Source organism: Antechinus flavipes, chromosome 3 (genome assembly GCF_016432865.1).
Source record: "Antechinus flavipes isolate AdamAnt ecotype Samford, QLD, Australia chromosome 3, AdamAnt_v2, whole genome shotgun sequence".
NCBI classification, from domain to species: Eukaryota; Metazoa; Chordata; class Mammalia; order Dasyuromorphia; family Dasyuridae; genus Antechinus; species Antechinus flavipes.
Genome location: NC_067400.1, coordinates 509,655,461 through 509,671,513, shown reverse-complemented (window position 1 = coordinate 509,671,513; position 16,053 = coordinate 509,655,461). Strand labels below are relative to the sequence as shown.

At 36.7% G+C, this 16,053-nt stretch overlaps 1 protein-coding gene across 1 annotated transcript in view; it reads right to left on the bottom strand.

Annotated features, from left to right (window-relative positions):
• The window catches only part of NCAM1 (neural cell adhesion molecule 1), a 455,625-nt gene that overhangs the window by 13,439 nt on the left and 426,133 nt on the right, over window positions 1-16,053 (bottom strand). Inside the window, 2 exon segments of the mRNA XM_051986988.1 lie at window positions 6,758-6,935; window positions 10,424-10,548. Of these exon segments, the coding sequence (XP_051842948.1) occupies window positions 6,758-6,935; window positions 10,424-10,548 (303 nt within the window).

Genomic DNA, 16,053 nt, shown 5'->3' with positions numbered 1-16,053 from the left:
CAGTCTTGCCAATGAAACACTCTATGGTTATGGTCTCAGGAGAATGTAGAGTCTACAAATGCTAGATAGAAGAAAGCTTGTCCTATGCAAGATCTTATAAAAAATGAAAATACTAGACCCATCTCATTGTAGTCTCCCCTCCAAGTCTTATTTCATGAAGCTTTGTGAAGTCTAAGTATTAGGAGAAATCTAAAGAATCCTCCTTTTATGAATTCCCTACTAACTGAAGAGTTTAGAATTGTGCTCTAGTGTCAGTATTAGATGCCCCCCGACCTCTTATCTGTTAGGGGTTGTTGTCTAGAAGAAGACTATTCTATTTCTCTAAATTAATTCATGAATATATATCTTCATTAACTTCTCTAAGTCATCAAGGCTTTAAAATAGGACCTGAAGGTGCATTGACCAAGCTTATTATTTCTTCCTTAGACTCAGGATGTTGAAGGTTTGTTACATTAGTGCAAGTGATACAATTGCTAGTAGCTAGGTGTGAGGTTGTGAATCGTAGTCCCAGCCGCACTCAGGCAGAATGATTTTAGCCCAAAGTCTGGAACCTGAGAATTCCTATTTTGCCTCCATTATAAATTCTTTCTGCTAATTTGGGTCTTTGGGTGGAAACCATACTGGTTAGGCTGCAGGCTTGGAACGAATGAGTCCTTAACAATGGTAGGGAGGAATTAGTTTGCTTTGTTAGACTTCTGTCATGGTGGGAAAATGGTCTATGAAGTTTTGAAATTTGGTTTCTAGGTTGCTAGAAGCTTTCACTTCCCAGTGCTGTAAAGGCATCAACATTTTTCTTTCCCATTAGGAACCAGAAGAGGCCCAGGAAACCATTGGTATACCTAGCCATTAATGATAGTCTTTTTATTGGCTGTCCTTTTGGACAGAGCTTCACCCAAGTTATAAATAAGGTTCAATTTAAACAATAATCTTGGTATTATCCAGCGATCCAGGAATCCAGTTATACATGAAGAAGACCAGGGAACTAATGAAACTCTCTAGAAGACACAGCTCCAAAATAAACTCAAAACACACTGGGCAGTTCACATGAATTGTTATTTCTTTTTAATAATGCAAAGGTGTAAACTTTTATAAAGGCCTCACTGATTATCTACACATCAACATTAGCATTTCTTGTTAGTAGAAAAACGTGATCCAAACCTGCTGTATAAATATTCCAAGAGTGAGCATGGGGAATCTGGGGTTTGTCCAGTATATTCAGCCCTGCTGCAGAAAGCAAAGGCAGAGGCTGCCCAGCGGGAAGGAAAGCACCCGTTACTGCAGTGCTCCTTGGGAGACAGTGGCCCCAAGGACTCTTTGCAGGGTGGGTGGCAGGTGTGCTACTGTGGGAAACTAGTGCCTTCACCAGGGGGTACATGTGTTTGAGGGGCCTGCTGAATGTGCTCTAAGGATGACAGCTTCTGGTACAGGGCTCCAGTGAGATTATATATGCTGGTTTGAATAGGCTTATAGGCTTGACCCTGGAGTCTTTTCAGACAAGGTTCTGCCTGGATTCCCCAGGATGACAATGGGAGGCAAGTTCTTCTCTCAACACTTAATTTATTCAAATGAAGCAAAGGATCTCTACTGTCAGAGGTACCTGGAGAAACAGCTGCATCCATAACTCCCGCAGCTAAGTAGGCAACTGATTTTGAAAATGAACATTTCCTTCCATGCCCATAATGGAAGAAATGATGCTTTCTTCCTGCCCTGGAAAGTATCTTTGAATTGTGCACAACTATCAGTTCACTCCCAAGATTCTGCATGTGTATCTATAGTGATGACCCATTCAGATGGTTTTAGATTTGTTATTGGCCTAGAATGTGATGCAACCCATGTGGATTAAGCAGCTCCTAATTGTCTGGAGGGATAGTGAACATGTGCCTGCACACATTTGCAAATAGCACCCATGAGCAAGGGTGGCCTAGGAGTAATTGGTGTGTGAGTTCTTATATGTGCACATCTGTTTCTGCAAACATGAATTTGTACTGCAAATAGACAGAATTGTGCTGGTAAATGTTGAACAAGCAGCTGTCCCAAATCAAGATATACTTTTAAGTTTAATTTGTATTTTAAACATTTCCTCCATGACTTTGTGAAGCCCGGACAATTAACAAAACAATAAATCAAGCTCTATTTTGGTAGCATTTGCTGATTTCATTGCTCACACTGAAAATTTAACAACCAGCTCTCATCTTGCTAGTTACTTAGAAACGGCTCCAACAGACCCTTAACTATAGGACTGTTACCTTTTTACATTTTTGTTTGCAAGTCTGTCTGCACTCTGAATAATAATCCATGTTTTCATGTGGAGATGTTTAGAGATGAGCTAAACAAACATGTAGGGATTTGGTCATAATGGGAGGAGTTTTATTAATCAGAAGTGCTGAGAATACTGAGCAAGCCTCCCTTTCAGGGGGTCATTTTTACAGTTTAACCTACAAGCATCATTTGCTTTGTTTCCTGCCTTCTTCTCCAGGGCATTAGGAGAAAGCACACTTCCCAGCAGGAGGGAGGGCCAAGGTAGACATGTTCCCTGTCATACTACTGCGTGAGAGAACATTAGAAATAAAAAACAAAACAAAAAACCTCACTCGAGTGCTTAAGCGCAGCTTGAAATAGCATGGGTTTGCTTAGGAAAGATTGGCTGGCTACTAATCTGTTCATCTGTGATTATCACACTTGGGTTGAGGACTCTTGGAGTCAGGATTCCTCCCAGTTCTTTAGAGGAGTGGGATGCTTCATTGGTAGGTTAGATAGCTAGCCTGGGAGATTAAAGCTTGCATTGAAAGCCATGAGTCATTGATGGACAATAACCCCCCAAAATACTGTTGCTCTCTGTTAATCCATGACATGAAGCAAGGGACATTCACCCAGAACATTGGACAAGCACTTCAGAAAACTTCTGTAAGAAAATCACAGCTGGAACACTGTCTATAGTTTTACTTCTAGACCCCAGGCCGGGGCAGCTTCTCAGAGTTTCATCAACTTTCTTCCAGGTCTAGTCCATCCAACTCACTCTTTGCTATATGAGCAGATGACTTAATTTACCTCATCAAGTTAGCAGTATGCTCAGGTGAGCCCCCCCTCCCCGCCAAAGTCTGTTTTCTTGTAACTGACACTTAAAAGAAAAGAAAACTAACTACTTATTGTGGAATGGGATTAGGGATCACTTGGGAAACAAAAAGAGAAGCTATGGGTGGTTCAAAAAAAATCTGTTGCAAGTTTTAAAAAGACCTTGGAAAACTTCTTGCAACATTATTTGTGTGAGAAAATATGTAATCAATAACAGATATGCAAGAATTTATATAGACCAGCACAAAATTGTTTTAAATATTGTACTTTCATATGATTTCTTTTTAAAAGGGTTAATGATAGATTTTTTTTACATATATTAAGAAGGGGACAGATTCATTATAAGCAACACATAATCTCTTAATGGTAAAATTCCTGGGTATAAACCTTTTCTCTTATTGCAAAACGTTCATCTTCCAAACAGAATGCTTGTTTGTGTTTGTCGTGGGTGTTGTACTGACATGGTCTTCCAAAGAGGGTATTATCCATTTTCATGCCTTGGTAAGAATTGAGCTTGTAAGCAAATTTGATTCCCCACCTGACCCTCCAAAACCCCAAGTTTCTAACAGAGCAAAAGAATAGTCACTGCAGAGAGAAGCAATGAGACAAAGGTATACGAGGCTGAGGAGCCGCCCAAGGTTGCTGCAGGTGTCAAACAATGATTCCCCAGGGGGATGTGGTTGTTTTAAAACAAATATTGGTGCATGTGGCAGTGGGGATGTCCAGTGACGTCCAGGGTGACATGTATGACGACAGACACAGGAAGGGAAGAGGGAAGGAGGAGGAGAGAGAGGGCAGAGACAGAAAGAGAAAAAATAGATAAAAAAGAAAAAAAATTAGGTCAAATATAGAAAACATAAGAATTAAAGGTTAATTTAACTTAGTAAATTAAAATGACAAAGGTTAGAGAAGAGCTCAGTGCAGTAACCACAAGAAAAGGCCAGTTCAGAAGCTCAGCAATGCCGGAAGCAGCACAGCAGGGTTAATTTGAGGGATTAGGAGTTAGCGAGCAAATGAAATTAAAATGATAAAACAGAAGGCTCCAAATGTAAAATGTAAGAACATGATCAGCTTTACTTTCAAGGGCAGTGTTATGTTTTATGAAGTTAAAGGCCTTTAGGTATCAAGAGGTTCATAGTCATAGCCTGTACTTAATACTTTACACCTCCATATGTAGAGATGCATTTTGAGTTTTGCATTGGATGTCATAATGAAATCCAGATACAGGTAAGGTGTTGTTTTACCTGAAAATCTGTTGCAACCAACAAGTACTCTGGGAGACTAGAAATTGTGAATTTCATCTGAGACTATTCAATTTAATCTCAGGGATCCTCAAACTATGGCCTGCGGGCCAGATGCGGCAGCTGATGACATTTATCCCCCTCACCCAGGGCTATAAAGTTTCTTTATTCAAAGGCCCACAAAACAACGTTTTTGTTTTTACTATAGTCTGGCCCTCCAACAGTCTGAGGGACAGTGAACTGGCCCCCTATTTAAAAAGTTTGAGGACCCCTGATCTAGATGAACCCTAGAATTGTCTTAAATATTGCAATTGTCATTCCAGGATTATATCCTCATATCCCAAAGCAATAGGGCAGTCAGAAAACTCAAATCTAGGAGCTATGCTTCATTAAGAGTCCTAACACCTGAAAAAGAGATTACCAGGAAGTGCCTTAATTAAAATATGGATCCTCATGAGTTATCCAAAGCCTTAAAGAGTTGAGCTCAGCACAATAAAGACTTGCCATCCATAGAGCCCACCTTAACAAGAAGAAAACATTTACACATCGAGGTAAGCTACTGACTTTGCTTTAGGTCCTCATTGTGGGATCTTCTCATATCCCTGAGTACCTTAATTTTGATAGAACTCAAAGCTTCTCTATGTCCCCAGAGCTGACATTAGACATCAAAATAGGGGGCCAGTATTCTAGCACCAATTTTATGAATGATAGGGAAAATTCTACCCCCTGGTAATGTATCTCACACAGAAATATGCCTTGTTGTCAATTTTGACCTTTGATGCCTTCCTAGAGTTTCACTCTTCTGACTACTCAAATGCCTAGCAAAAGTCCAGGAAGAACATAGCTTTAGCAAGGCTGAAACTTATAGACACTCATTCCAGGCTACTGATTTCAAAGAAAGATAAACAGAAGAACCATAGAAAGAAAAGGGACTAAAGGATCAGACTGTTCACTATTCCCTATAAATTTGTTTGGAAACCGTAACAAGCAAGCAATAAAGAAACTATGCTGAAGTTTGTTCTTTTGACAAATCACTCAAAGTCTGGTTATCTTAGCAGTCTGCAGAATTGTTGCCACCCTGTTGTGCTCCTATGAGCCCTCTTGTCTGGTAGAGGTGAAGGCAAATGAACATTTTCCATACAGTGTAGGTCCACATACATTCTCCTGACACACACATTCATGCCACAAGTCAGCTGTTAAAAACACTTGCCCAGCTGTTGAATCTGCCTGACCAGAGCTCCATTTACCCAGGTGGAGCCTCTTACCTCAGGCTGCCCAGATTTCAACTAGTCCTCCTCTCTCCAAGAGGAGGAGTCAAACCAACCAGGCCAACTGCTTCAATAAGCACCATGGACAGGGCAAGGAAGACAGAAGGATATTTCTATAAGGAGAAAAATTGATTTGCTCTTGCATAAGGGAAACAAAGTAGGAGGATCTTGTTGGAAGCCTTCTGCTGTGTCTCACATCACTCTCATCTGCCTCCCTTTTGTATTTGCATGATCAATAAATGGCCAAACGTGATTTCTGAAATAGCCTTTCTGTTCTGTGGGAGTTGGTCAAGGGGGGGAGCATTTGGCTGTCTGAAAAAAAAAGGTAGCTGGGCCAGAGATAATAACTACTCTACTTCTCTTGTAGGCTTGTGTCTGGCTTCCTGGAGATAGGTCTACAAAACCAAATAAAGTTTCCCGAGACAAGTGCTTTCCCTGGGATATGTCAGACCTGATTTAATTTCTTTTAACTGACAGTGTTTTGTGATACAAATGTCTTATTCTTTGCTTTGGTTAATTTTATCTTTTTTTTCCCTACATAAACAACCATGGCAGAGGGAATTGTTTCTTTCATGGCATCAAAATAAATAGCATTTTGCTCAAGATTGTGCAGGAAAAAGAAGTATCAAATAATTCCTGAAACAGTCTTGTGATCTTGGGACAGAATGTCAGATGATATATGACTGTTCTTCTGACCTGGTTTCCATAAAGGATCCCACCTCTATTGAGTTTCAAGCCTACAATGAAGATTTGATTTTTCCTCATTTGAAAAGGCTTCTGGGTTTTTTCATTTCATTAAAAACTCCTTGGATGCATGGACTTTATAATATTCAAAATTTTATCTCTAGTGCCTAGCATAGTGTCTAAGAGAGTAGGTATTTAATGAATATTTATTGATTGACTTTGCATTAGATTGAGCAGTGAGACTGAGGTCAGTCCTTCCACTCAGGATGAAACCATTCTCCCCAGGATGCCTGGACAAGCTTATCTGGAGGACACTCAATGTATTTGTTACACAGCTATGTACAAGGCAAAACTAAGCTTTGCATGGGCAACCGATTATGAGAATGGCTTTAAGCAAGCAAGTTTTAGGGTTTGTTCAGGCACATTAGGGGATGCAGCACTTTTGCATTAATTCAAAGCAGGTCAAGAAGAGAAGCAATGGTTGTTTTATACCTGGGATAGCTGTGGGCTGGGCAGAGGTCCTAAATACAAAATGGGCTGCCTTGGATTTTCCCTGCTGGTTCTCGGCCACCACAAAGACTTCATATTCGGCATTCCATTCCAGGGCTTTGAGCATGACATGGTCACTGCCTGAGGGGAGTCTGATCTCAGGTTTCCACTCTGAAGACAGCTTCTGGGAGAAATGGGCAAAAAAAGATACAAAGCAGTAGATGGCTTTAGTATTTAAAGACAAACTGACAAATGTGTCTTTTAAGTGGTACCTATTGGAACAAAAGAGTTAAAAGGGGAGTGTGGTCTTTATTATTTAAATTCTAAATATTGTTTGCAAATAAAATTAGCACCATATGGCTAACACCTGGGTTCTGACACCTCCTCCCCTTCCATTCCTTCCATACACATACATACTGAGCTGCACTCTGAAATGCTGAGGGGGCACATGGTATGAGTATTGAGGGAAATTAAACAAATACCTTATTTCCCACTGAGTTTCTCTAGGCATATGCCCAGTGCTTGTCTATGCTCACTATGATTCTTGAATCACCTCATATCCCTGACACATCGGAGTGTCTAAACTTCAAATATTTGAGATATAGAAACAAAAACAATAACTCCACATTTCTCCTAAGAGAGATCCTTGATGGAAACATTCCAATTTCTAGAAGTAAAATAGGGCAGAGATGGCCTTCTTTAAATAAATTCATATTATGTTGCTGGTTCTCAGATAGAGTTGTTCAGCACATTCATGGAAAGGCTGACCATAACTCACCAGAATTCATAGAACCTTTTTCAATTCAATAAGTAGGAGGCAATGAGAGGAAGTATGTTCCCTTTTTATTGATGAATATTTCCCCTACTTATCCCAATGAAACACTAGTAGCTTCTGGACCCATCAGTAGGTTTTTTGCCTGGGCAAGAGACTATGCGATCAGAATTGGATAAATATCTTTCTCACACATCATCAATATTGGAACAAGATTTGATGGTACACAGAAGGCAAGAGACACTTTACACAAGAGACACTGAATTGTGTCATCAATCTCCTCAGAACTTTTGACTTTTTAATAATGAGTTTTTCCTATAAAGTATCATAGTTTTACTTGCCCCACAGTACCTAATACAATATTGGACACATAACAATTGTCTGATGAATATTTGAGGAGCAGACAAGTGCTAATATTATGCTTTGAAAGCTAAAATTCAGGCAGATTAAGCTGAGCTATCCTATAACTCAGAGATATCACAGATGAAACTGAATCAAATTAAAATGTAATTGAGAAATATTTAACAAAATAAAAATATATATATTATATTTTAAACTAAATCAATGTGCAGCCCACAAAGATTGTGCATGAATGAATAGCTCCATTTTACTTTGAGCTTGACAACACTAATGAAGCTGTTAGGTAAAGAAGGATATCATCTTACTATGAAACCATTTTCCTATGAAAAAATTATCCATAGAATTTTCAAGATATCTTTGGAAATTCAGTGGCAGGAATTTCATGTGTTTTGTTGTAGGAGATAATGAAGAGAATGCTAATTTTATTAGGGACCAATGAAGGAGACTTTTAGCTAACTCTTTATCAGCCAAACTTTGAATACGTCATTATACATTACATTGTCCAGCTTTAACATGGAATAAAGCAAATTCATAAGTGTATACATACACACTTGTACATGTGTATTTTCTTTTATCTAATAAATACCATAAATATGCCATCATGCCAAAACATAAAGCATGATAAAAATGCAAATATGTGAAGAGGAGGAGGAACTGGAAGAACAGATTGTTTCAATAAAGAGGGGACCACACAGCGGAAATGTTTGAATGTCTCTGGGTTTCATACAAATCTATTCAGCATGGTTATTAAGTTGATACCTTAAATAAATAAATAAGATACCTTAAATAAAAGACCAACCAGGGACATCCTAAAAAGCAGAGTTCAGATTATTTAAATTATCCTAATAAATAGGCTAAATATTTTACATGGAAAGAAAATTTTTTTAAAGAGATCTCAAAAATCATCTAGTGTAAAATTCTCATTTTACAAATGAGGAAACTAGTGTAGGATCATAGCTTCAGAGTTAGAAGGGGCCTTTGGAGATTTTCTACTCCAAATAGTTCATTTTGCATATGAGAAAATTTAGGGAGTTTAGGGAAAGATAGGCTACACATATAGAATGCAGTCAAGCTGAGGATGAACCTAGGTCTTCCAATTCCAATGCAGGATTCTCTACCACCACATTGCTTTTGTTTAATAACATACAGGTAATAATCAGAAGAGCTGGGAAGCAAACCCAGGTTTTCTAACCCCAACTACAACAAGATGTTTCCTGACTAATCAGAGGATAAAAGCATCAACAGCCAACCGCATTCTCATTCTGTAGAAAACATGAAGTCACAATCAGTCTTGGTGAGGAAGCAATGAACAACTGTCAGCTTGCTATACTGTATTTCTACATAATGCTTCTCAGTGTGGATTATTAAGGGTGTGTATGAGTGTGTGTGTGTGTGTGTGTGTGTGTGTGTGTGTGTGTGTGTGTGTGTGTGTGAGTTACCTAGTTAATACTTAGATTGTTTAGAAGCTGACCTCTGACAACTCAAATCAGAAAACTGGAGTTATAGTTCCCTTCTATATGCACTTTTATTAGTTGAGAAATACAAATGTAGAGTTCTCTATTATTTTCTGTTCTTTTTCCAATCAGTTATGGGTTTGCTCAGTGATGTCTCAAAAGGCAGAGAAATAAGAAAAAGAGATTCTATGTAAAATATACTTCTGGTGCTCAAAAATCAATAAATTAACCAATAGGCATTTATTAAGTGCCTACTACATGTCAGGCATTAAGCTTGGTACTGGGGATACAAACACAAAAATTGGAAAGTACCTGCTTTCATGGAGTTTACATTCTACTGACATTCTATTAACACCTAGTTCTTTATTCCTTACTTTACAAAGAAACCATTGAAAGAAGATTCCTCCAGTTCTCAAAGACCTAAGACTCAGATATGGCTTGCAGCTGGAAATAGTCAGCATTACTAGGCTGAAACTGGGGTAAAAAGCAAGAGAATGGGCTTCTAGTTGCTTAGAAAATGAACAGATTTCTAGGATAGAGAGCAAAACAATGGGGGAAGGTAAAACTTGTGGCTGTGTTCCATAGTCAAAGGGAGACCAATTAGGGTTATCCTAAATAGTAGAGTTCAGATTATTTAAATTATCTTAATCAATAGATTAAATATTTCACATGAAAAGAAATTTTTCATAAAAGAAAATAAAAATTTTGATGAAAGTTTTGGGAGATGGTTTGAGTATTAAGATAACACCTTTTGTAAAATAGCAACTCTAACAGCTTTCCTGCCACTGCAAGTTCAAACTATATAATCAACCAATCAACCAGTATTTGCTAAATTCTTACTATGTACTAGGTACTATACAAACTACTATGATTATGAAGACAAAACAATCCCTTTCTTAAAGAGGCTTGAAGCATAATCTAAAATATTTAAATGCTTTAGAAAACCAAACTCATATAAACTAATCTTTCCCCTATCTCCTCTGTCTCCAACAAATCCTTTTCTAAAATAAGACCCTGTTTTATCTAAGAAGAGAATAAGTTACTGATAAAGAAAGCAGGAAAATATGAAGGAAGAACACTCACCGCTCTGTACTTGACCAGATAGTGTCTAATGGGCGATCCTCCGTCATCCTGTTTGATCAAGTTCACTTTAATAGAGTTCCCATCTTCTCCCATCTGACCTTCTAGCTTGGGTGCACTGGGTTCTCCTGTATTAACCATTCAAATCAAATATAATTTGCAACCATGTAAGGGACATCACACCCAGGCAAAGAGCATTGTAGTAACTGAGATGTTTCTGAGATTGGGTTGATTCCCCTCCCTGCCACCCTGTTTCTCAGAAATTCGAAAGGTTAATAAAACAATAGTTACTAAAACTTAAGTGCTATTACAAATGTTACAGACTGAACTCAAAAAGAAGGTGAATTTTGACATTCTTAGAGAGGTAGAGTGGGTCATATTTTCTACATAAGTGACACTTGACTTGCTCAATGAGATTTCCATTTGCTTGAGGTTACTCTGTTGATTAAACTTCTACTATTTACATATTTTCAGAATCCAATTGTCTAAATAGATTATTAAATTTCTAAATTTAATGTCCAAATACACTCAGATGGCTCCTAGATGATACTGCTCCCCACATGACTAGCTGGTTTGTTGCATCAAAAGGGAAGCCTATGGCTCTTATTGGGTAATATTCAAATACATACAGCTTTGTTTCAACTCTGTTGGCAAATAAGAATGCATCCAGGTGATCAATCATCTTTTCACTTAATGGATTTATGTTTTTAATTTATTTTTCTAAAACCCAAGTTCCAAACTGGAAGAAACAAATTTACTTTGTCCCTCTTCCTTGCCCCAGTCAAAAGAATGATAATTCATGATGTCTCATTTTTAAGTGCTTATCATTAATGACATTTGCTTTGTAGGATTTGAGAGGAAAATGCATTTGTTTTCAGTCTTCTAAATGGAAAAATCAATGTGAATCTTTACTTATAGTTAAAAAACTCAGTCTGTAGCCCTGTGAATCCAAAGTCTAGAAGAAATATAAGCTTGCATATACAAAATAAGAGCTAAGGTATTGCTTCAGTGGATTTGTTTGTTGTTAAGATGTTAGTTGAGTTGAATAGAAACTATCTGATTAGGGAATACTGAAGGAAAAGAGGGAGGATAGCATATGATGAAAAGTATTAAAATCAAGATATGAGGCACCCATGTGCTTTTTTGGATTTCCCAAGGAAAGTTATTGTCTCGCCCTTTACTCTTTGTCATTAACGGCAGTCATAGGTTCTATCGAAAGTGGGCATATTTCACACAAGGACATAACCATAAAAACCAAAGAGAAGTGCAAAGGACCGAATAATTATCTATCTGTGGACATCACTAGTGAGATAATTAAGTCTTAGAATTGTCTTCTGTTCCCTATGTAGATGATGTGATTTTTGGGCAGAGACATCAGCATCTCAAAAGGGTGGTGTCTGTTAGTGCTCTGATTGTCATTGTTGTTTTATTTCTACAATCCCTATTTGCAGTGCACTATACTCTTTTCTAAGGCAGTTGGAAAGGAATTAAGAGAAGGATACATTGGAGAAGAAAAATAAAAGAATACAGGGAAAAAAACAACCTCAGAAGTCTGAGGCAGGAGATACTTTGGAAAAAGCTATGCTTATAGTTTTAAATTTTCTTAATTGAAGTAGAAGTTAAGAATTAAGTGAAAAATACAATGGATCTTAGATATAAGGAGGAAATTACTAAGTTGTATTTCATCTACTATCTGGAAAACAATCACAAATTTCTGTGGGAAAATATTTGGAAATTTTGGCTTGCACAGTACCAAATTGTGCTTATTTTGGGTCCATTCTGCAAGATTGTTGGGTTCTATGACACAGTTTAGTTATATCTACACTGTTAAAAATTTTTATGCCAGACTGAAACAGTTTAGCATAAGTGACAAAGTATCTTTTAAAAATATAACAGGAGGGTAGTGTAGACATACCAATTTTAACATACTAGAAGTGCAAAGAATATAAAGCTGAGATTTGGAAGTCCTTTTATTTTCTTACAGAATGGATATTATTCATTCATTCAACCTCCTGCATTTAAAATTTCAATATTGACCACAATGAACAGCTTTTTTGTTATAAGCGAAGGATATTTTTTATCAAATTAACTTGTGTTCCGTCATAGTATGTATCAAGTAAGTCAACACTGAAGTTTCTTCAGTTTTACATTGATAAGGTGAATAGGTATCAATCTACAGAAATTGATCTTGCTATTCTTTTCTCATTATTTTCAATAGAAATGTTAAGAGTGCAGGGACACCAAGGCTGCTAAATCAATAACTGAAAAGAAATCTTTCTCTGTGTTCCATCTTTTCAGGCTGGAAATATATCCACTTGGAAAAGGTTTTCTTGCAAAATTTCCTATAGATACTTCTGCCTTTGCTTTCTGGGGGTAGTGGTATACATAAAAAGACCATTTATGGCCATTTACCTTCAGTAATTTACACTTACAACATGTTACCAATTATATCCAAATTACTACTCAACACAATGGGAAGGCAGTGCAAAATCAATTTTGATGTGGTACATTCTAACTTCCAACGTGGCAAAAAGATCACTCTTTTGATCTTTAATCCTATACTTTTCACAGGGAAATTGACAATGAATAAAAATAAGCAGAGATACAAATACCCTTGGATTGGTTCCCGAAAATTGAAGTGGCTATACCCCATCCCCAAAGTTTCCTCAGAGAGATCTGTGAAAAACTCAAAAGCTCTTGAAGGAAGTGTTCCTTCACCTTCACTTTTTTGCAACAAAAATAAGGCAAAAATAAAAATAAGATAAAATCTTTATATAGTACATTGATTCTATGTCATATTCATATAATTCTATGTAACTGGTTACTGAATTATTGTTTAAGTAATTTGTATACAACTTAAAAATGTGCATACTAAATATTATTTATCATGGATCAGGGATAGTTTTGAACATAAGTGGAATATAAGTTGCCTGAAGGAAAGATCTAGTCTCATTCTTGTCTTTTTATTACCATTGTCTGGAACATATTAGGTACTTAATATAATGCTTGTTGGTTTAATTGACTTTGCTGTCACCTCTATAGAAAGCTGAATATTAGGTTAGGAAGACAACATTCTATTATTAAAAAATTTTCAGTAGGGAAATATTTAACTTAGTCTTTTCCAGATGCTTAGACCTGCTTTTAAAAGCAAACTTCTCATATTTATATTTAGGGAACAACAGGTTTACCCTGTTTATTTAGGTTTGCCCATCTCCAAATGTTTATTTTGAATTTTGTCCTTATATAATCATAATTGACTTTAAAGTACCTCCAGGCCCTTACTTTGTATTACAGAAAAAATTCTCTAAATCTTGGGGACCAGGAAAGGGGTTGCATCTCAAGGCACAAGCTATGGGAAAATTTAGTACTTAGCATTCAGGAGGCAACTTACTGCTTTATTGCACACATTAGGAGGGGAAATTATTTAAAGGGTCCAGGGCTTGCCATTCTCAGTCAACTGCTCTGATTGAATTCATTATGGGTAATTTCAGCAAAACCAATATTACAATTATTTGTAAATGGTGGTTTGTGATTCAGCTGCAATAGGCAGGTTGCTCCAAGAAAACCCCTGGGGTTAATTATATCCTCTGATTTAGCTTTAGCCATGAGTCATAATTTTCCCCCCAAAATATTGCATGTAAAGTGTTGTACCTTAAAAAATAAATATTGTCACCAACAATTATATAGGTACCAGGCAATTCTAGTGCATTTTAACTTAATATAAATCATGTATTAAAGGCAAAAAATATCAAACAACTAATCACAGTAGATAGAGGCAGGAATAACTAAAGGGAGGTCCTATGAAATTTTTTCTATAAATCATGATTTGTATTGATATTATTTGTTCCCTAGGATCTTAGGACTGCTCTTCCTTGTCAATCATGGTCTTTCTATTACTTGAATAACCAAGAGGGAAACTTAAGAGTAGAAAAAAAGAGAAGCCTTTATCTTACTTCTGTTCCTCGAGGTTATAGCACCTAAAAATCATGAAACAGTAGGGATCTTTTAATAAAAATCCTAGAATATACAGAAACTTCTGAGTGACACATGAAAATTTAGGGAAAAATGAATATTTAAAATTCTGGAAAAATGTCAAGAACCAAGAGCTTATTCCTTATAATGAAGTATCACCAAGGAATCCACGTACAATCTTTGCCCTCTTCCTTCATATCTTTTATATTGTCTGTTGCTTCTGTAGTTTTTTCTCTTGAAGTTGGTAGGTGCAATTTTAGCTTCTGAGGGACCTTTTCTGAGTCTCTGATTGCTATCTGAAAGTCACACCAAATGTGAAGCAAAGATATGGACAGGGCCTTTATCATCAATGTTTTCCTTTTTAAAATTTGTAATAAAATAGGATTATCTGTACTTAAGACTCTATTTGCTTTGTATGTCTGAAACTCAATCATTTCTTGTGGATTATTTCTTGAGACTGATTTAGATCTTGTGTGCACATATGTCTATACACACATTTACATGTAAATCATTATGTCTATATCATATATTATACATAGATATACACAAATTACATATAAAATATCAATTTGGTTCCCCAAGGTTAAGATATCATTTTTTAAAAAATGTATTACATCAAGGACCTTCATTTGTGGCAGCCCTTTTTGTAGTGGCTAGAAACTGGAAATTGAATGGATGCCCATCAGTTGAGGTATGGTTGGGTAAATTGTGGAATATTATGGAATATTATTGTTATGGAATGTTATTGTTCTGTAAGAAATGACCAGCAGGATGAATACAGAGGCTTGGAGAGACTTACATGAATTGATGCTGAGTGAAATGAGCAGAACCAGGAGATCATTATACACTACAACAACAATACTATATGAGGATATATTCTGATGGAAGTGGATATCTTTGACAATGAGAAGATCCAATTCAGTTCCAATTATTCAATGATGGACAGAATCAGCTACACCCAGAGAAAGAACACTGGGAAATGAATGTGCACTACTTGCATTTTTGTTTTTCCTCCCAGGATATTTTTACCTTTCTGAATTTGATTTTTCTTGTGCAACAAGAGAACTTTACAAAAATGTACACATATATTGTATTTAAGATATACTTTAACATGTTTAACATGTGTGAGATTCCCTGCCATCTAGATGGAAGGGATAGAGGGAGGGAAGGGAAAAGCTGGAACAGAAGTGATTGCAAGAGATAATGTTGAAAAATTACCCATGCATATGTTCTGTCAATAAAAAGCTATAATTAAAAAAAAAAAAACAAAAAACAAACAAAAAACCCCATCAAGGACCTTCAATTTCATCAGTGGGAATTCCCATAAAGATTAGGTAATTTATTCATGGGGATCATACAACCACTAAAAAGTAGGATTTGTACCTATATTTTCTTAACTGCAGGTTCATCATTGTATTCATTATGCCATGATGTCTATCCTTTACCACATTTATTACCCTTCTTAATTTCCTCCTAGGCCTGAAAGGTTGTATGGTCCTCAGAGGGAACACCAATCTTTGCCTGTCCCAGGAATTGAGGTTCAACCACAAATCTCCTGACTCACACTTAACATTAACTTTGAACACTTTCCACTTTATTCTAATTCTTGGCCTCTGAAAAATCTTCCTAACATCTCCATACAGCTCCCTGATTTTGGTATC